At 31.2% G+C, this 21,648-nt stretch overlaps 2 protein-coding genes across 4 annotated transcripts; both read right to left on the reverse strand.

The window, feature by feature from the left end:
- Window positions 1-102: 102 nt before the first annotated feature.
- On the reverse strand, window positions 103-2,006 carry LOC100500292 (thioredoxin-like protein). The gene is made up of 2 exons (NM_001249006.2): window positions 1,552-2,006; window positions 103-697 (listed from the first exon to the last, which is right to left on the reverse strand). Exons 1-2 carry the CDS (start codon window positions 1,775-1,777, stop codon window positions 378-380), a joined length of 546 nt encoding a protein of 181 aa, NP_001235935.2. The 5' UTR covers window positions 1,778-2,006; the 3' UTR covers window positions 103-377.
- Window positions 2,007-5,143: 3,137 nt separating this feature from the next.
- On the reverse strand, window positions 5,144-8,988 carry LOC100788103 (scarecrow-like protein 1). 3 transcript variants are annotated; one of them, XM_003523360.5, is made up of 2 exons: window positions 8,665-8,988; window positions 5,144-7,144 (listed from the first exon to the last, which is right to left on the reverse strand). In XM_003523360.5, exon 2 carries the CDS (start codon window positions 7,106-7,108, stop codon window positions 5,318-5,320), a length of 1,791 nt encoding a protein of 596 aa, XP_003523408.1. In that variant the 5' UTR covers window positions 7,109-7,144; window positions 8,665-8,988; the 3' UTR covers window positions 5,144-5,317. The 3 variants fall into 3 exon arrangements, with proteins under 3 accessions (XP_003523408.1, XP_006578946.1, XP_014630459.1); XM_006578883.4 differs by having other exon boundaries at window positions 5,144-7,189; XM_014774973.3 differs by having other exon boundaries at window positions 5,144-7,280; window positions 8,665-8,911.
- Between the last annotated feature and the right edge of the window lie 12,660 nt (window positions 8,989-21,648).

Here is a 21,648-nt window from a genome sequence, read left to right on the forward strand (position 1 = left end):
TTGAGGAAGGTGACAAGTTTTGGGATACAAAAAGCAACTGGTTGTTGGGGGAATAGTTAGATATTGTCCCAAGCAATGATCAATTTGAACTTCGTATGCACAAGGAAGTAATCAACATTCAATCATTGAATGAAGTTTGATTATCCAATGTAACATTTACAAAATGAAAAATAAGAGTACAAGTATTACTTAAAATTGTCAAATCCCAGAAGGAAAGATGGTCTTTAAACTTATAAACAAACACTATCTATTGCCATTTAAGGAATGGAAAAGAATTGAAGAGAATGAAATTTGCAATGTCACTATTGTCACTTCTCCCATTCCATCCCTTCAATTCTAGCACTGTAATGCATGCAATTGTTTATCATTTTCTCAGTTTATAATTCAACATATTTTTCCACTGTTGCGGACAGTGTAGATTTGGGAACGGCGCCAATTATGCTTTCTTTTTTCTCTCCATTCTTGAAGAACAGAACTGTTGGTATGCTTCTGATGCCGTACTGTGTTGCTATGTTTGGAGAATCATCTGTGTTAAGCTTGTAGCATGCAATTTTTCCAGCATAATCCTTTGCTAACTCATCGATAACAGGCGCTATCATCCTGCATGGACCACACCACGGTGCCCAAAACTCTACCAGCACAGGGGTCTCACTTGCAATCACAAGGTTATTCCAGCTTGAGTCAGTCACCACTTTAACTGCAAAGTTTGATCAAACATATGCATTATTTCATTAGACAAGACACCACATAGAGGGTTAAGTCACTTAAAGCTTGAGTGTGATTTAAAACTGCTACCTAAATGCATTCTTATGCCCCATGGAGAAACAAATTCAGAATTCAGTACAAGAAAACAAGCACATCAATTTCAAGATGAAATTAGAAAATCAATCAGCTACTTCATTCAAGCAAATGTGTGTCTGCATGAAATCAATCTCTGCAATGACACTACTAAGTGTACGTGAAGTTTTAACTCGTTTTATCGCTCTTCGTAAAACACCTGACACTATCACCACGTGTCGGCTGTATAATTTTTATATAGGTATCATTCTTTTTAACTTCAGTTTTCTATAAACTGTGCAAATGCATGAGCCACTACCTAGTTTTAATTCTTGTCATAAAACACATTCTATTGTAATTTTTTTAAACTACAGTATCTGATTTAATATCTTCTATTTCTTCACGTCTTTTTAGGAGACCTTTTTTAAGCGTCTCTTAGAATGACTAAAATTCATAATGAAGATTTAAATAGGAAAATCATGTCATAAAAAAGGTTATTTAGGTTCAATTTGAATAAACTTATAAAACGAATAATTATAAGAGAAGAAAATAAGAAAGTAAATAAATTAAAATTAGCCAATGAATTAAATTATAGAAGTTTTCTTATTTAATTTCTTCAAAAGTTTATTTTACTCTATTATGAGAGAAGTTTAATTCAATTTATTTTATGAGTACTAATTGAGAAATTTATCCGCAATTTAGCTTTAGTACTAAAGAAATAGAAAAGCAAGTGGAAAGGAAAGCTACTAAAGTTGAGGATAATTAATTAATTACCTTCATTTACTGCTTCACGAGCATTGCAAACAAAACGGGACTTTCTATAGGCAGCACCGGTTGAGTAAAGAGAAGGGCATGACAGTGTTGAGTTTTGCAAGGATTTCTTGAAACCTCTGTGAGTTGGGAAGACAAGCTTATCCCTTGAAGATGGAAAGAATGGAGAAAGGCATTGGGGTGTGGCTGTGCCTACTGTGGTCACTCGTAAACAGTTCTCCATGCCCATGCTAGCTATGCTTTTTTGTGTAAATTCTAGTTAAACAAACAACTGTGGAAAATGCACTCCTAGACTTGTGGATAAGCTCATGTATTATTGTGCTGTTTTTTTTCTTCTTCAATTTGTTTGGTTTGATTATGCAGTATCTCCCTATGTGGATATTATTACAAGATTGTGAGGTTCTAAGAAGGCTCAAGTTCATGTGGATGTCATTTATGTTTCAAACCCCTCTACTTTTTTTCATCCTACTAAAAAAGTACAAACTGTCCAAAATTCTCAGAACCAGAAACTAAGGTGTGTGCATTAACTACCCAAAAGAGAAAATTAAAGAAGAAATATTTCTTTATGTATTTTCTTTTAAAGATTTAAATCTTGATAATTTATTAATGTTTTTTAATTCGTTTTTTTCTTTTTTGTTAAATACTTTTAGCTTGTCAAGTCTCAACTTTTATATTTCAGTTCACCTACTTAAGTTATTGGATGATAATTATATCATTTTTTAAGTATTTAAATTTTTATACTTTTATTTTAATTATTAAAATTGTAGTCCTTACTTATTATTCACCAAATAAAAAAGGCTTACTTATTTAATCATACAATGCAAATAAAATTGAAAACGAGTTTTGAAAATAATTGTTTGAGTCAAACTTCAAGTAATTAAAATTAGTTTTTTCTAGAATTGATGTGATATCAGCTCCACGAGATCGTGTGGTTGTCAAAAGAAATGCAGGAATGCAAGGTCAGGACTAGTTAGAATCGGAATCAATCAATCCACTCATGGTTTCGTTCCACTTTGATATTATTAACGAACAATGAGCATCCATAGAGCCATAGCATATAGCATCTTTTGATTATTGTACGTTCGATTAGTATATGTAATGTATGTCTCATGTCATATCTATCAAGAGCTTGAGACTCTACTTATCATCTACGCTATATAACTAGATGTTCTTGAAACCTCGGCTCTCTAATGGTGGTTTTGGTACAACAAAAAATTGTAATTGAGAATCAATTTTTCTGGATTTGTTCTCTGTAATTGGCGTATAAATCTTTAGTAATAATAATAATTAAAGGTAAACAAATCCAAAAGATATATTTTAGAGGTTTAATTAATCATATAGTCCTTATATTTGTGTCAAACTCTTTGTTTAAGGCCTTATACCTAAAAATTATAGGTTTTAGATTCTCTGAGTATATTCTTTTATGTTTTAGTTTCTATTAGTTTGTTTATTACATGTAAGACCGTTATAAAATAGAGACATAAGGATCAAAATGTAAACACGTGATTTAAAGGACTAAAAAATTAATTAAACTTGAACTTGCAAAGGGAATTGATTGGATCTTAAAGCTGCTGTCAGCATGACAGGATAAGCTGGACCAAGAATTTCAGAATTGTTGTCTTGATGAATACAAAAACCAAATATCTGCTACGTAGAAAAATGTTCATCTGATTCAAATTCCTCAAATGATTGTGACCAGACCACTTAACAAGGCAGCATAATGCTGATGGTTCACTTAACATGTGAATAACCAATTATTATATAAATAACTAATCAATAAGTTGCTGCTCTTGAATCTTAAGAAAGAAAGATTTTTACTCTGATTCCTGTTTATGAAAAAAAAACTCTTGCTGGGCAGACAAATTGGTAGTTGAAGGACCTTATCTATATGATAAGTGAACTTGATTGAACACCAATGTCCAAGGCTTTATGCATATTGTCGATGGTGGACCAACATGATAACTTCATAATTATCTGAAAACCGTTTTATTAAACTGTACAGAGGCAAAAGGAAGATGATGCGAAATAATTAACCAAGAGTCCAAGAGTTAAAAAAATGCTCCGTTAGATTGGTCTAATACCAACGCGTCAACTTGCATTATTGGATATATTTCTTCAAGCAGATTACTATTTTTTTATATGAAACGTCACATTACCATGTCAAGTTGCCACTTGAACAGAAAATTGGTCACAACTAGCCTACATACAAAATACTTGTTAACCATCCTTCCAATCCCGTAAGTGCATTCAAACATGGAGAAAGACTTATATTTATATAACTGTTTTTTGGTGAACCAGGTATCCTTTGGATCTCGAGGTTCTAAAATTCACTCCAAGGAATTAATTTTTTTTCAAAATATATTTTTCTATAAGCATGAAAAAATGTCAAACTCTTGATCAAAGAATAAAGTTATCTATCAACTTATGTCATCCATGTTGGTATATTTATAACTTGAAGAAGATTCTTCACTCAAATAAAAAATATAAACACGAGTTATCAAAATAATAAATAAAATATAAACAGTTGCAATCCATAATACACATCTGTTATGAGGGGTGCGAAAAGAGGAGAATAAACAAGTAGGGTAATTAGGGACTTTTAATTTATTATAAAATTAAAAGGAGGTGCAAGATGATATTTATGGGGTGCAGGAAGTAACAACCTTTACTCCCTGGGTGCAGAAAGGATTCAGCCAAATGCTGTAAGGAGTTGTTTGGTTGTGTTCAAATGAGAAGGAAAGGAGAAATTTTTTTAAAAAATTTGTGTGGTTCTCAACCTCTTTCTTTATACTTTAATTCATTTTTTTTTTCAATTCTCATCCATTCATTTCTCTTCCACACAACCAAACTACCCCTAAGTCTACATACAATATCTGTGGAGTGGACCACATCTAAACTTTCTTTAGGATTTCCCTTATATTTTCTCATTTCACAAGGCTTCTCTTCTCTGCTTAGTTAATTTTTAACACTCTGAGTGATAGTGATGGTTTTCATATATACGTTTTAGCTGTTTTTATTTTTTCAAAAAACTTCATTTTCTTAGCTGAGATAGTGAGTTGTTTGTAAGAATTCAATTGGGATAAAATGGTTCAAGAATTCTAACATTTTTTATTCATAGGAATCAAAGACAGATGCGAGATTTACAACAAGTCTCACATCCTGCTCAATTAAGTGATCTAGATTCCCATAGTAAGACTTCTAAATGTTGATACTTGTGTACAAAGTTAAAACTAAAAACTATACTTCTGTGCTTTGTCTAAATACTTGTTTTGTTCCCAATAGATCCAGTTATATTTCCCTTGACTACATTACCAATGCACCAAAACACACATCCTCACAGATAAACTGTTGTAGGCTCGAATCTATATCTATATATACCATTTACAGGAGCCTTGTTATGCTTTAGTTGTTTGTTTCGTTTTGATGTTTTGTTTGCTTAGTATATAACAGAGTGTTGGTTTCTAGACACTAGAAGAAGGTTGTTTATATCATTTGATTTTTATTTTTTAACAAATTATCGAAATAGAAAATATTTATGAGCTTAAGCTTCATTGCTTTATGCTCCCTTGTCCTCCAGCCACGTTAAGGAAAGCACTTAGATAATATCAAAATTCGTTATTAGCTTAAGATTGTACGCTAGTATACATGTGGAAAAGCAAGCAAACACTATAGTAGGAACATCAGAAGTATTCTACAGTCTAAACAAGCAAGCAAACACTACATTACCAATACTAGTTTGTGTCTATTGCCTAACATAATTGATTAATGATTATCTTGGTAACTTCCATGCTGAAGCAACGATCAAGCTTTTGTCTTCCCAACCAAAGTGAAGTGCACCCATTTCCTCCTTAATCTTGTACCTGTCGCAATACACCACCTTAATGAGTTGTCGGATTTCATCAGTCACATTTGTGCTCATGGGGGATGAAGTGAAGCCAGCCATTGTCATCCTTGCTCTCCATTTTCCTGCAACTTCATACCGTTCTATCCTATCCTCGCCCTCACACGCAACGACATTGACAATGTCCCTTGCTAAGCATTGCCTTTCAACATTCATCCTGTCTTGGCTTTCTCTAGGAAGAGTAGCATCAAGTGACTCAAACACAGCAGAGTAATAATTGTAGGCCTCAACAAATCTAGGTAAGAAGGGGGTGGTGTTTGTGTTCACATCTTGCTCCACCACTGTCACAAGCTTTGGATTCAAGCTCTTCACCAAGCGAAGAAGTTGGTCCCGTTCGTTTGCTGTTGAAACACTCTCGTCGGGCATGTGATGAAGCTGGAATGCAAAGTTCACCACAAGTGCTTCATCAGGACTACAGTCGAGCATTGATGGGGTGACAATGGAAGTCCTTGATGCCACTGCTCGAAACTCGAATGGCAAACCAAGTGCCTCTGCAAGTTTTTCTAGTCTTTGTCCTATGTTCTGTAGGCCTCCAACAGATCGCTGCACAGACTCAGGATCATCAACTCCAGTCAACCTAACATGGGGTGGCTTGCTTGACCTTGAAGCAAGTGTTTGGATTAGATTTATGTACTGACTTCCTTGATTGATGTCAAAATCTATTATATGAATCTTCATGTCATCTTTCACTGCTTCTGTAATTGTATTATTAGCAGCAATGAATCCAAATTTGAAACATGGGCAAACCTCAAACAGTATCTGCATAGCTGCTAGACGATCTGAAGTTGGAGGTTCCTTGCATCTCAGAGCTTTGTAAATACTTTTGCCGGATTCGGCCAGGCGAGCTGCAAGTCCCTCAACCATATAGGCTGCAATTCTTTGAGAAGGCTCTCCCTGAATTGAGACCATCTGCCGGAGATTGTTTATCATAGATGATCCTTCCACTTCATTTCCTTCTGAAAGTGCAATAGCACATTCATAAAGCAACTTCCTGGGGTTCTGAGAAGTTTGAGATATTTCTTTGGTGCTGCTGATGCTGCTAATATTGGAATCTGAAGAAGAGGTCTCCTTTGGTGAATCATGGAGCAGCATATTCTGCATCGAATCAGCCCACTCAGCTATGTCAGGATCAATTTCCATGCTTTGAGCAGCCTCAAATATGTCTTCCTCTTCTTCCTCCTCTTCTTCAGCATCACTATCATCAAGCAATGCCCTTTCCAATGCTTGTAGTTTTAATCTCATTAGACCATCATCGTTGCGTGAATCCAGGCTTCCATTCTCCATCAAATCTGATCCAGAGTTTGACTGATAAGCATCACGATGCCTTGTAGACATGAAAGAAGAATCAAATGGGTTGTTGGCAACCATAGAAGCTCCTGAAATGGCTCTGATCTGGTAAGAAGAGGCTACATCAGGGTGAATTGAACTTCCAGAGATGCTGGAACTAGATGGTTCTATTATTTCTTCTGTTTGTGAGTCATGGAAGTACTTCTCATAACTCTCGCTGGGGTAAGTATCCGTCATGTACGTGCTCCTATGCTTATCAGGACCAAAAATTTGTGAGGACAGCCCCGGTCGAACATCAGTTCCCTTCAGTGAGAAGAGCTTAGCATTTTCATATGATGTTGGAGCTAGATCAGCAGACCTAACTAATGACATGATTTTCCTGTTACTTGCTTCACGCTGAATTTGAAGCTGTATCAAAACCTTGACTTATTAGCCAGTATAATGCTATAAAATCTGCAATAAATTAAAACTATTATGGTTTATAACTATTTGAGGCTTTCTCTCAGTGATGCAATCTTGTTGAACCTAATAGGATGACTGTGCCCTGATGGGAGAAAAAAAAGGCAAAGAAAACAAACAGATGAACTTTTCAGGTAGAACTATTAATCTATGTGAATATGAAAGTAAAATACTAGATACACTTGTGAGTTTTGTGGCCTCAGTCAACAGATAAACATAGTAAAAGGGTAAAACCATCATAAATCAGCTGTTTGATAATTCACCATGTTCTAATTCAAAAAGTTTTTGCCCGAGTAAAAGTAATGGTCCAGATTATGTCATATCTCACATAATTTGTGCAAGTATCTTTTCCCATCTATAAAATTGAACTAATCATATTCAAGTGGAAAGAGAATTTGGTGGTACTTGATTCTCAAACAAGCCACCATGGTTGGAATTGTTCCAAGTACTGAATATGATCCCACTTGGCCAACCCCTAGAATGAATTTCAAAGTTTTTTTAAAGTAAAAGTTAGTTATTGGATTCAGTCAAACATGAGTTGACATGGCAGTTAAAATTCCACCTTAGCAAAGACATTGTGGCCTCCGCTGTATTTGGAAAAAAAACAATAAATATTAAAAAGCACTTCTGTGCTTTTTCATTTACACTATGATCTACCTGCTGTCTGCAGATACTAGAATCCAATCCACAAAACAAAATACACTCATAAAATCAAAATAAATGCCCAGGAAACAAATAAAAAAATAAAAATTGATCTATGATTCTTCTTACTTTCAACTTAAATGTTTAAACCTTATCTGGCAAATTAGAAAATGAATAACTCTTACGAGGTTGCAAACCACTTGCTCTTCAAATATGATATATTAACTGTAGTCAGAAATCACATTGAAATGAAGCTCCTACTGCAAATACTAATTGAGATGTTAATGATTAAGAGACTCGAGAAACACCTAGGTTCCAATTCAATTTGATTTCTTAGATAAAAGTGATAACTGTGCTGTCTGTGCACAAAACTTTCGATATCATCCATATCTTAGTTTGTCTTTAGCTGGCAGAATCTCTGGGTAGCAAAATCCACTATGATAAGAAACAGCATATTTTTAAGACAAAAGAAAACAATACTCACTGCCAAAAACCAGTTCTTGTTTGGAATAGCAGCCCAATATATGAGAAGATAGATCAAGTGATAGTAACAGAATAGGCTAAACAAAATCCTTTAGGAGAGACATATATACAAGGAATAGTAAAAACTTCCTTAGAAGATTGAATTTCAACAAACATGGTTTAAGAGGAGGAACTAAACCCCTCTTCAACATTTTTTACAATCACATGCATGCATCAGTTCATTAGGACTGCAACATATAGTACCATATATCTGAAGGAGGAATCCAAATTACAGTATTTGAAAAATATCATCTAGATTTTGTAGATAGAAATTAAAGATCAATCACCCCAGGGAGGAAGTATACCTGTGCAATTAGAAACCAAAAAGAAGCACATAGACCATAGCAGTCTTCCTACCCTGCCATTTTGTACACAGACTGATGAATATGAATCTCAAAATTTGTATTTAGAGGGAGAAAAAAGGTTAGCATAGGTCTTCGACTAGTGCCATAGAGATATAGCCAGGCCAAATAGAAATAACACAGCTTGGTTGGTTTCTAAATAAAAAATGTTTGTTGGATTAGGAGTTCGGGTTGGTAGAAAACCAACAAATAAGACAAAAGCCGATGTTAATAAGAGGGAACTTTGGGAACTTATATGCACAGTTAAGTAACTGTATAGAAATGAAGAAAACACCTTTGAATCTCACAATGATTGGACCAAAAAATAGAAGCCAGTTAAGAGGAATTCAGCAACTCAAAAAATCAGTGGAAGGAAATTACACTTCATATTTATTTAAGGATACGTTTAATTTATTTTACAAATTATTTTAATTTTACAAAAAAAATTCTTCACTGTTGAAAGATAAAAGCAATTAAAACGACTTTCTAAGGAGCATTTTTCTATTTTTTTAGTGTCATTCATTTCATTGTTGGTCTCTCTGATTAATTTGGACTTTATAAAAGGAAATAAAGTTTAAGATGCACTGTTTGGGACTTTAGCTAAACTTTTTATTGTATTTTTCAAAGTTATAGTATAGATAATAAGAACTAATTAAACTAGATGGAAGTCTTAAGAGGAAGAAAAATTAGTCATATTCATTCACACTAAAAAATTAAGGTAAGAAGTTATCTTAACCAATCTGGATCTTCTTTAGACACTACACCTGTTATTATACCATGTAGCTAGGAGCGAAACAGGCACAGGAACTAGGTGGACTTTATTTTTGAGTAATGATGATACATTAACATGTTACAGTGAAAATATCTTATTAATACTTCTAATTTTTCTCTATCTTTCTTCTTTTATTGCATCATACTACTACTATTTATCACATCTATGTTTCTATTTCTTGTCTTACTTTCTCTCTTTAGGCATATATGAGCACTAGGTATCTATGAACCATTTTTGCTCATTTTAATGGGTAGGTCTAATCTAAATCCTGTGTGAATCTTTCTTCTTGCTGCAACTACACGTGTCTTTCTTTCTTGTTGCAAGTACAAGTGCTGGACAAAAGAGTTTCTTAACAAGTATCTTAATAATATTTGTTTAAAAAAACTATAACAAACTTAATTGAATATTTTCATGTATGTAAAAAGTAATTAAGTTTCATTTTTTCAATATAGTAAATATTTCTTTATTAACAGGACTTTGGTTTGTAATTTACTTTGAAAAAAACCCGAGCTTCAGGAATTCGCAAGTGGAAAATTCATCAAAGACTTGGTTTCATTTACCACATTATTGTGTCTAGCTACCTTTACCCCGACTTTTCTTTCATTCTATATATGTCTGTCTTCATGTTTATACTGACTTCAAATGCTGTATGCATATTTTATAATAAATAAATGTAAACAGCGAAACCACCGATTAGGTTTTTTTTTTCTTTCTAAATTATCAAATACTTAAATAGTGTAAATTTTAAATAAATACTCAAAAACAGATTAAATCATACTACTTTTTTTTTTCTACTAAAGTCATAAAAAAGTTTATCATTTCTTATTTTTCTTAATTAAATATGATTTTAAAGTCATAAATTTTTTTATGTATATTTTTTTTATAAAAGTCCTAAATTATTCATGACTTTAAACTCATAAATAATTTATTTAAATTAATATTTTTATTTAATATATTTATCTTTTTATATTATTTTATTTAATATATTTTTTGCTTTTTTACATATTTTATTTAATATTTCTATATTTTTTTAATGTTAAATTTTTTTTTTAATTATAATACATTTCAACAAGCTCTCGACTTTAAAGTGATACATACAGTCATAATTTCATTTTATTAGTATTTCATTTATAGAAAATATATTCAATAAAAAATATAAAAAATATTAAATAAAATAATATACAAAATATTAAATAAAAATAAAAATAAAAATATTAATTTAAATAATCATAAATTATATAAAAAATATAAAAAATAAAATTATAACTTTGAAGTCGTATTTAAAAAAATTTATGAAGTCATAAACTTTTCACCACTTTAAACTCAAAAGTTATTCTATTATTTATCTCTTTTTAGTATTTATTTAAAATTTATCTTCATGTGATACTTTAGAAAAAAATTATCCCTAAAGGGTCATTCTGTCAAATGTAAACATTGGTGCAGATGGCTAACAAAATTCGTACTCTGTCCTCCCCGCGTCTAATTCATCTTTCATGCGACATTAAAAAGCCCTTTGATTTGTTGAAAGTTGTGGTGGCAAATATGTCTTTTTGTACAAAAATGTTGGGACTTGCTAAAGACACGGTCAATTTCCGCATGTGTGAGAGTTGATTTTTACTGTGCATATTGACGTAGGATCTCACGTCATGTAACGTCACTGTTCTTTTTGTAGGCGTGGAATATGATGGAATGGGAATGTTGCAACTATCTATATTATAATAATAGCCAAAATATTAGAAAAAGTAAAATAAAATTTAGAAGGATTTTGTACTCGCTGACGGAATGGGAATGGTTGAAAAAAAAATGAATGAAATAATATATTTTGATTTTTTTATATTTTTTTTGGCAGAAGCCATTAATTTTTTAATTTGAAAAAAAAAACATTAACTTTTATGGGGGCGGTTGTGATTTTACTTTTTTTGTGTATGATTTAGTTATCATTAAATTCTTAAACATATATTTTAATCCAAAACTATTATTTTACAAATAAACAAGACGGATATCTTGTACTTTAACGTGGAGGAAAGTGTATGCAGTAGTTTCGTAGCCTCTTGTATGAAACGAATCAAATGAGTCATCAATCAGAAGTTAATAATAATTAACGGGAATCATTATACAGTTGAAATTGGACAATGCCTTCAACGAGTAATACCCACAAGTTTTACTTTTAATAATATGAAGTCCTAATCATCTGGCCCCATCTTATCCAAATAAACCAAATCAGGGTGGTTGGATTGCGGGATAAGCAAATAATCATAACTTACTTAAAATATAATTATTTTTCTCTCTCGATCATTATTATACTCTACTTATATTCATTGATTTTACTTTATTAGATTTCATTACATAAGAGTTCTTCTTAAAAAAAATTCGATGGATCTAGAAACAGATACTTGTTAATTTAATGTGTTTGAGGAGTGAGTTGCTAATTCGTTGGATGGGTTGGTTTTTAGTTAGGGTTGATGACATTGAAATTTCTTCAATAATATATTTATTATTTTTCAGTATTTTGTGTATATTTGCATTGAATTTTAGCATAGTGTTCAGCATCAGCAGCAATATTGATAACAACGTAGCCTTTTCAAAACCTTAGGCTTGTTCAAAATTCAAGATTTGGGTTGTACCAAACCAACCACATTTGAACTTTAAAATCAACATTCACATTGTTTAAATAGAAGTCGTCTCGACAAAGAAAGAAAGCACATGGAAATTAGGTTGCCTCTGACCATGAAACGCTGTATATTTTGCAGACTCTATGTATCTAAAGTGAGCTAGTGACAATGATAAGCACTGATCCGAGTTATACGCATTTTAATTTTTAATTTTTTTGGTCAAGAAAGTCAAAAGTGAACGCGTCGAAGGTTATTCAATTTTTTAGTATTCAATTATTCACAAGTCTGATGAAGCTAACGTAAAATTAAAGAACACGATGGACACAAAAAAATAGGCAAAATCCCTTTTTGGATTCACTGTTTTCCTATTTTCTTCCAGCCCCCTATTTTCATAGGCCACTGATAGTGGGCTTCCTAATCCACTTAACCCCGTTTTGGCATTGTTATTCTCACTACCGAATTTGCTATTGACATTATCTGTCATAGCAAATTATCCAATTTATTCTCTTTATTTTTCCCTACACCCCAACCCTTTTCCCTTCCTTTCCAATCTACCCAAATCTCTCTTCCCTGTGCGCTCAATCCCCTCTCCCTTCAACTTTCCCTCTCATTTCTCCTTCACCTCTTTGTCGAACTAATGTGGTAAGTTTTTTTTTTTCCATTTCTTTACACAAAGGAAATATATTTCCATTGTGTTATGGGTTTAGAAACACAATAAAATTATATTTTCATTGTATTTTTTTATCAAACAAAAAAATACACAACAGAAGTAAGATTTCATTGTGTTTCTCAACACATAACACAATGGGAAACATACTTTCTTTATGTACTTTTTGGAGTTGAAAAAAATTATACAATGGAATCATGATTCTATTGTGTTATTTTGAAGTGAAAAAAATTATGCAACGAAATCATAATTTTGTTGCGTATTTTTTAGGGATTAAAAAAATTATACAATAAAATCATGATTCTGTTGTGTTATTGGAGGGAGGAGATTGCACAATAGAATCATGTTTCCGTTGTATAATTTTTTTCACCCCAAAAAATACACAATAAAATTATGATTTTATTGTGCAATTTTTTTTCATTCCAAAAAATATATAACGAAATTATAATTTCATTATGTTTTTGTCAAAAGGACTTTTTTAGAATAATGCTAAAAGGCACCCTGTGAGTAGTGCTATTAGCAATTTTGATAGTGCCAATAGCAACTCCCTTGATGGTACTGTAAAACCATTGAAGCACAAGAGGAAGACTTGGAAGCTCTTTTGTACCAAGGACTAGTATTGAATTGGATTTATTTTTGTTAGAAAAAAACAGAATGTAGAATAACAAGCAATCATCAAAGAAGCAAAACAAGGCAGTAATGATATTTCAGAATGAAAATAAGGCAATCCAGAAGAAACAATTATGCACAAAGAGTAAGTTAAATTTTAAAGATAAGTGTAAAAAATTGAAGGGTAGGTTGAAGTACGTAAATCACTCTAATTAAATGAAATTTCCTTGCGCTAGTACTTGAAATACGATGAGTTTCTCGTCCAAGATACGTCACCTTAATGGATCAATTGTGTAATCTTTAAACCAACGGACACTAATGTTCCAAAAAGACTGAGAAACATTTTGCATTTGTTTCTTTAGTTGTAGCAATGTAGTAGATACCTTATAAAAGAGAGATAAGCTTTGGAAGAAAAGCAAATCTGTTTATATATATATATATATATATTTATATATATATAATTAATCAATTAATTTTATGTTCTTTGTTTTTAATGGAGCATAAGATTATATTTTCAGTACAAGGTACCTTTTGAGTTTGAACCTTAATTATACCTGGGGTATATGAACGTCATCAATTCCATCCATAGAAAATATATAACAGACTTAATTGTTTTTATCTGCATCCCTTTCAACTAGGCTTTAGAACACAAAACACATAGTATAGATGCTATTATTTTTAGTTCTACGCGGTGATTGCACATTACGATCCTGTGCATGTATGTATCTTGATATAAGATTGAAATTTGTGATTTAGACACACTAATTGAATAGAAAACTATAGTAGAAGCTATCCTAGAGTTGTAACAACTAATACATAAAATAACTTTGTCCAAAGAACTTCTAAACACACTCCCTCCCCTCTCCACTCAGGTTATTTTCTATTCAAATTTTACATAATAAATACTGATATAGAACTTATTAACTGCTCACAATTAGACTAGACATACACCTAACTACTTCTGAAATACATAACTGAAACTAATAACTATCTATCACCACATCAAACATACAATACAGATAACTAAACTTGATTACTGTGTACGTACAATCATATTAGACATAAAATAATTAATTGCTCATATAGATCTGTCACAAGACAAATTCTATCTCCTACGTACACCTCTTTTTGGAATAAATTAACCTTCCAAATGGGAAGTTTCTCGAGAGGCTCAGATTTGCCACCAGATCTTTGAGTCCTTTGAATTTCTGAGTTCTATCACATCACCACCCTCACAAGCACTAGCCTTGTCCTTAAGGCTAAAAGTAGAAAATTGGTTTTGTAGTGAAGAGTTTTCTTCCCATGCATGTTGCATCCTCAGCTGAAAAATCCTTCCAGAATTCATTGATTCTTGATGTTTTTCTTGATTGTAATCTTATATTATCATTTTTGAATATGTTGTTTTAGGAGAAATTTGTTAGGAAAAATATTTGTTTATAGTTTAAAAAGATATAAAAAAAGTGTTTTTAAATAAGATATATAACTTAAACACGTACTATGTCTTTGTCTTTCTGATTAAATTTAGGGTCTCCGGATTTTGGCTCAAACAATTTTGGCACACACATATGAGAAAACTAAAATTCAATCGATGCTGCTTTGGTACAGGATACATCTTTATTTAATAAAATCAAACCACAAACTCTTCATCAGATTTATCCAAAAGATTATAGATACGGATTTCAAAGTAATCTAGATTAAATTTAAATTATAAGGATATATAGAAATCAGAGGTCTGCCACCAATGGACGTATACGACTACAGCCACCATACACCTCTCTCTCCATCATTTCAAAGACTTTTAACCTGGTTTTGTCTTTGTTTCACTTTTTTATTTCTATCTAATATTTATACTATAACACTATTATATATATATATATATATATATATATATATATATATATATATATATATTCCTTCTTTTTCTCTCTTGGTGTCTGTCAGCGTTCACGTGTTATAATGAAGGGAAAGCTTCGGCGACGAATCACTGTAACTTTTTCTAAAAAAATCATTAGTTCACTTTATAATATCATGAAAACATTGTTAGAATAAAGTTTATGCAGGCATTATTATGATTTATACTATTCGTTTCCTCTTCAATTTTGGAACTTAAAAAAAAAAAGTCCTGTGGTTTTTAAAATATCGCCCTCATGGTTCTCCAGTGAAAAGTTTGTTTGAGTGTTTAATAAATAAATATTTTTTTTAGTAATTTTTAAAATTTTATTTGAAGTCACTTTTTAAAAATATTAATTTCTATCTTTTAGTTGAGTTTTTAACTTTTAACTATCAATTAATCTTTTAGCTTTCAACTAATTTTTTAACTTTCAACTAATTTTTCAAGTTAATTTTAACCAACATCACAATATTTAAAAACCTATGCTGCTTTTACATATGATTCTGTTGCCCTACAAAGAGTTATCCATTTAATTTGCTAACACTCATCACCGGTCCTTAATTTCTCTCCATCTGCCAATTTACCGAAAATGATTAGACAGACACATGACTCAGCAGAAACAATCAATGTGTGATTAGCGATATCAGTTGGCGTGGAAAATAGCAAGTGGGAGGTTGATTAAGTAGTATGCGTATACATACATGTAATATTTATCACTATCTCAAGGACAGTTTGTGTAGATTAATGATGTTAGTATGGAACTATGTTTTAATTTGCGTTCCTAAATTTGTTCTAAGTATTGGTAGGTAAGATGTCATTCTATTAATATACAATATTTTTTACAATATTTTTTTTTTTATCACATCATTTATCTTGTAAAACTATTCTAGATAACAAAGTTCGCAGTTGATATACATACTTAAAACTCAAATATAAAATTACTAATTAAATTAAAATAATTCTTATATAAGTTGATTTATGTCTTCGATGGTTATCACACCATCAATCTCACCGTACTCTTTTTTCTTTCTTTTATCTCATAATTTTAAAAAAAGCCGTACAATTTTATTGTACTAATTAAAATTATTTCTCATAATTTTGCTATGGCAAGTTGACAACAAGAAAAGGCATTTAGCATGCCTGGTGTACATAACTAGTCACATGATCTGTTTCTAGTAGCCAACCAATACTAAAGAATGGTTTAATCAATGATAAAGTAGTATCCTTAGTTCAACATAATGACGGCAAATAGTACAAATGTTCACCGACTTTGATTTGAACATTCCATCACGTTTTAAAGCACAGAGCCACAGTATTTGGATTAGGTTTCAAACAGAGAAACAGATAACTAAAAGAAAAAAAAAATAATTTCTTCGTAATTTTATATAACTTCTTTTATATTAGAAAAAGATAGGTATAAAAGAGATAGAATCACAAGATAACATATCTGATATATTGCACAAAGAAATATTATGAAAAAATATGTGTAAAAATAATGTTGCTTTAATTAAAACGTGCTCAACTATAATTAAATGGTTTTTTTTTTTTTTTTGCAGGTTCTAACACAATATAGAAACGAAGCCGCGTAACCTTTATCCTTAACTACTTAAGTACCCGTGCGTATGTATAAGTAAGTCGAAAAATTATATTTATAATGTAATTATTGGCATATAATTATAACATTAGATAATATTATCATGAATTCAATTCAAAACTAATAAAATGAGAACGAAAATGAATGTAAGTTAAAAAATTTATAATCAACACGTTGAGATTGATTTAAAGGTCAAGTAAAATAAAACAAATATTATATAATAAATTGCTAATTAATAAAGTATTTAAATTTAAAAACATTATTTGTAGGAAAATTTCGACCACGATAAAAGTTGTCTATTTACAAAAATTGACATATGACATAATTACATTGTACTCAATTTATAAACATAACCAAAACAAAGTATAATTAATTGTTGGATCAGGAAACTCAAAGATGATTTTCATGCTAGGTTGCAAACTTTGTGATTAAGAAAAAGTTCTCCATCCAGAACAAATTTTTGTTGTCTTTCTCCAGTCATTGTAAACAATGTAGCATTCCGGCAACATCTTTCAAAACCAAGTGAGTGAACCTCTCCCATAAAATAAGTACCATGTAAGCTACATGTGACACCCTCTACCCCGACATACATATAAATAAAGAACATATAAAAATGCAGATAAATAAACTCACGTGGGTAAAATGTTCACATTCATTTCACTAGTACCAAATAAAACTTATTAAAAATATATCTGGCTTAGAACAAGACCGTCAAAGTTTACAAAAGAAATCTTGTTAAACAATGGAATAAAATAACATCACGTAATTGAAATAAAAACTTATGCTCCAATGTCACATCCTATCAAAGTATTGTGTCTCAGCGTTCTCTGACACGAGGTTCTTTAAAGTCATCCACCTAGTTATCCAAGTGGCTTCAATAACTTAAGAGGGGGGGGGGGGGAATTAAGTTTCAAAATTTCTCACTAACAAACTTTTAACCCCCCCTTCTAAATGATAGGCTCAGAATGCAAAAAAAGAAACATCAATCAATTTAATAATGTTCTTTAAACATGCAAGACAAAATTGATTGCAATAACATAAATGAGATAAGGGAAGAGAGAAATGCAAACTCGATTTATACTGGTTCGGCCACTTCCTGTGCCTATGTCCAGTCCTCAAGCAACCCACTATTTTCACTAACTTTGTAAAAATCTTTTTTACAACTTCTGAACACCCGAGGGATCCCTTTCCCTTGTATTCAAAAAACTCACAATTCAAGAGACAACTAGTCTCTTGATTACAACTGACTTTCTGAGATGAGCAAAAAAATTTCTCTCCTTTAGAGTGGATAATACAAATTGAAGTTTCTAGAGGAATTTATCTCTTTTAGAGATGATAATACAATTTGAAGTTCCTGGATCAACTCTTAATAGATTTGCAAGTGTTTGCCTAAGAGTTGTTGAGAGAGCATTTGACAATGAAGTTCTCTTAGAATATTTCTCTCTTGCTTTTCGAAGTTAGACACACATATATATAGACCCTTCATGCCTTTTCAAAATGGTTTGAAGAGATGTGTCTTTTCAAAAAGTTTTTTCTAAAAATTTTCACTGGTAATCGATTACAGGTTTTTGGTAATCGATTACACAGTTATATTTTGAAGGGTCATGACTTTTCAATTTGAATTTCAAGAGTTCCGTTGTTGGTAATCGATTACACATTCAAAATTCAAATTTCAAATCCTTTTAAGAAGCTAATTTACAAACTTGTCTTCTGGTAATCGATTACACTGCCTGGTAATCAATTACCAGAGCCTTGATATATTGGAAACAATGTGTTTTGAGGCAAAAGATGATCTTGAATGAATCTTGAAGTAATGCTTGTTTATTGAAGCAACCTTGTCTTAATCTTGAAGCAATGCTTAACCTTTGAATGTTTGTTGAAGTAATCTTGAAAGCAACCTTGTTTGATTATTCTTTGGCATCATCAAAATCATGTATTCATACATTCACAATTGATTACACTTATACTCATACATCCACAAATCAATGCATGTTCAACTTTATACTTATACTCAATCCCAATAACAATGTTATGATCTCAAAGTAACATGTTATCTCACAATTCATCACATATTCAATTTATCACTTACACATAATTTTAATCGCAATTTCATGATCTCAATATTACAATATCATAATTATAATCACACGTGAAGAATTACAATACAATTTCATGATCTCAATATTACAATCTCATAATTATAATCACACGTGAAGAATTACAATACAATAAACATCCCAAAATAAATCTCAATTTGATTTCCTAAGGATCTCCACACATGTTCATTCCCTTAAGAGGGCTCACGCATGTAGTTCGATAATGATATCATCGTCTCTAGCGGTTCCTTAAGATTCCTCAAGCTTTTCCTCTATTGGGTTTCCAAGCGTTAGAGAGAAGGAGAAAAAATTATAGCCTCCATTTCACTATCAACGTGTGAGACTAATTTCTCTCTACAAAATCATTATTTCACAAATCCCAATGATGAGAATGTGCAAAAATGAGTTCCAAAGGTGATGTCTAAATTTCACAACGATCTAACGGTTAGCAAGTCCAAGATCATAGTTTTATTGAGACATGTTTGGGTGTATGCGAAAAAAGAGAAAGCTCAGTGCAAGGACATTTCTTCCACCACATACATTATCTTGAAAATCTCAATGATGGGTGTGTGCTAAAATTAGTTCCCAAGATTGTGTTCGACGATCCAACAGTTAACAAGTCCGGGATCGTCGTTTTAGTGAGACAGGTTTGAGTGTATTCAGAAAAAAGAGACAATTTTAGGAAAGGAATAGGGGAAAAATGAATTTGAGAGGAAGAAAGAGCTTAGAGACGTGACCTAAATGTAATAGGTAGGGTACTCTAAGTCCATTATTTACTATATCTTTCTTTATTCTATCATTTTAAATAAAGAAAATTTATTTTAATCCTTGTTAAATGAATACATAAAATATTTTTCTTAAAATATATATTTATTTTATTTACCTTAAAAATATTGTTTTAATTAATAAAACTATTTATCTTATTTATTTAATTACAGAAACCTCATTATTTTCCTAAAATTCTATTTATTTTACATAAAATTATTTTTAATTTATTTTATGAAAAAAATGGAATGTTACATTACGCACAGGTAAGCTACAAAATTAAATATATAGTATAATTGTATACATTTAATTGTAACTGTGTTAAACTTATTAAATAAGAATCAAAACTAATATGATTAAAATATATTAATATTTTATAAAATAACACTATCTATTTGGCTTCGATGATATCCACGGTTATTAATGTTTTAAAATTTTATAAGCAATGAAATACATATTTAATTTTATTGAGATTATTGTTGTTAGATTTGTTGTTAGCATATTATTTACAAAAGACTAAAGTATGAAGTAAGAATCTAAAATTGTCAAGATGTTGAAATGCATTAATGATAAGTATATTAAAAAATAATTTTCAAACTAATTTGAAGCATCAGCTTGACAATATCATATGATAAATGAGTTAATAAAAACATGAGAACAAATCAAAGTATTTTTTAAAAATTTAGAAAACAAAATTAAACCCAAAAAATAAAAATAAAATATTTAATGTTATATTTACATATAATTATTTTAAAAAATGTATAAATGATGGTTATGATAAATATGACAATGTAGTGCATCAGATAACAAACTTTACTTTTTCTTTCTTTTTTTGTTGATGAAAAGGAAAAACACGAAGAAGTGATCCGAGACATAAAGTGAGAGTGAAATTTAAAAATCAAGTTTTTTGAGGAAAATATGTTATAATAAATATTTTTTTCTCATGCTCTGTCCTTTTTATCTATAAAGTGAAATTTGGTATGAAGCTTTGCTTAGACTAAACTCAGTTCAAAACAACCAACTAAAATTCCCATGCTTGGGTCGATAGAAACTCCAAGCCACCCAATTGATAACCTTTTATTAATAAAACAATAGACCTTTTATTAAGCCACCTAATTCCTCCTAATTGCCTTGTAATGAAGTATTATGTTAAGCTGAAGAAGTATACTATTAAAAAAACAACATAAAATATCATTATTATTGAGTTATATAATAAGTAGAATAAAACAATCAAGGAAAGTTTGATCGTTTGATCTTTCACCACTAACCACACAAATAACACAAGAGTAGCTAATCATAAAGAAAAGAGGTATTCATAGGTTAGACACAAAGTAGCTTATCACAAGGAAAGGAGGAGACAAATCACAAGATTAAACTTACCTTTACACCATCATGTGTACATTTCTTCTTCATCTCCTCTCCAAAATTGTCCTTTCCTATACTAGATATGTAACTCATGGCACCTCGTGCTTGAAGCATCCAAACTCATGGCACCTCGTGCTTGAAGCATCCACTGTTATGAGGCGAAGACAAATGATTAGTAATAAAATCAAAAGATATTTCTATTATTTACAAAAGTCTATTGAAACAGATTAAACCCAAAAATAAAACGTGACTTGTAACCAAAAATTAGTGAACATGATTTTAACAGACAACACCTTAAAACAGAAGAGAGGAGAGAGGAGAATGGAGAGCAAACGAAGAAAGAAAAGGAGAAAAAAATGGAGTTGTCATTGTTGTCGGTGAGGGAGCGAAAAAAATAGGTGAGCTCGTCGAAGCTAACCCAGGAGTTGGGATTGATGTGCCAGTTTCAAAGGGTTTGTTGATGGAGAATTTGATGAAAGAAAAGAGAAGAGGAAAAAGAGGAGAACAAGAAGATGAAAATTTTTAAATTCAAAAACTAATTAAGCAGAACACATAAGGCCATGTGGAGGCTCTGCTT

Source organism: Glycine max, chromosome 4, assembly GCF_000004515.6.
Source record: "Glycine max cultivar Williams 82 chromosome 4, Glycine_max_v4.0, whole genome shotgun sequence".
Lineage (NCBI taxonomy): Eukaryota > Viridiplantae > Streptophyta > Magnoliopsida > Fabales > Fabaceae > Glycine > Glycine max.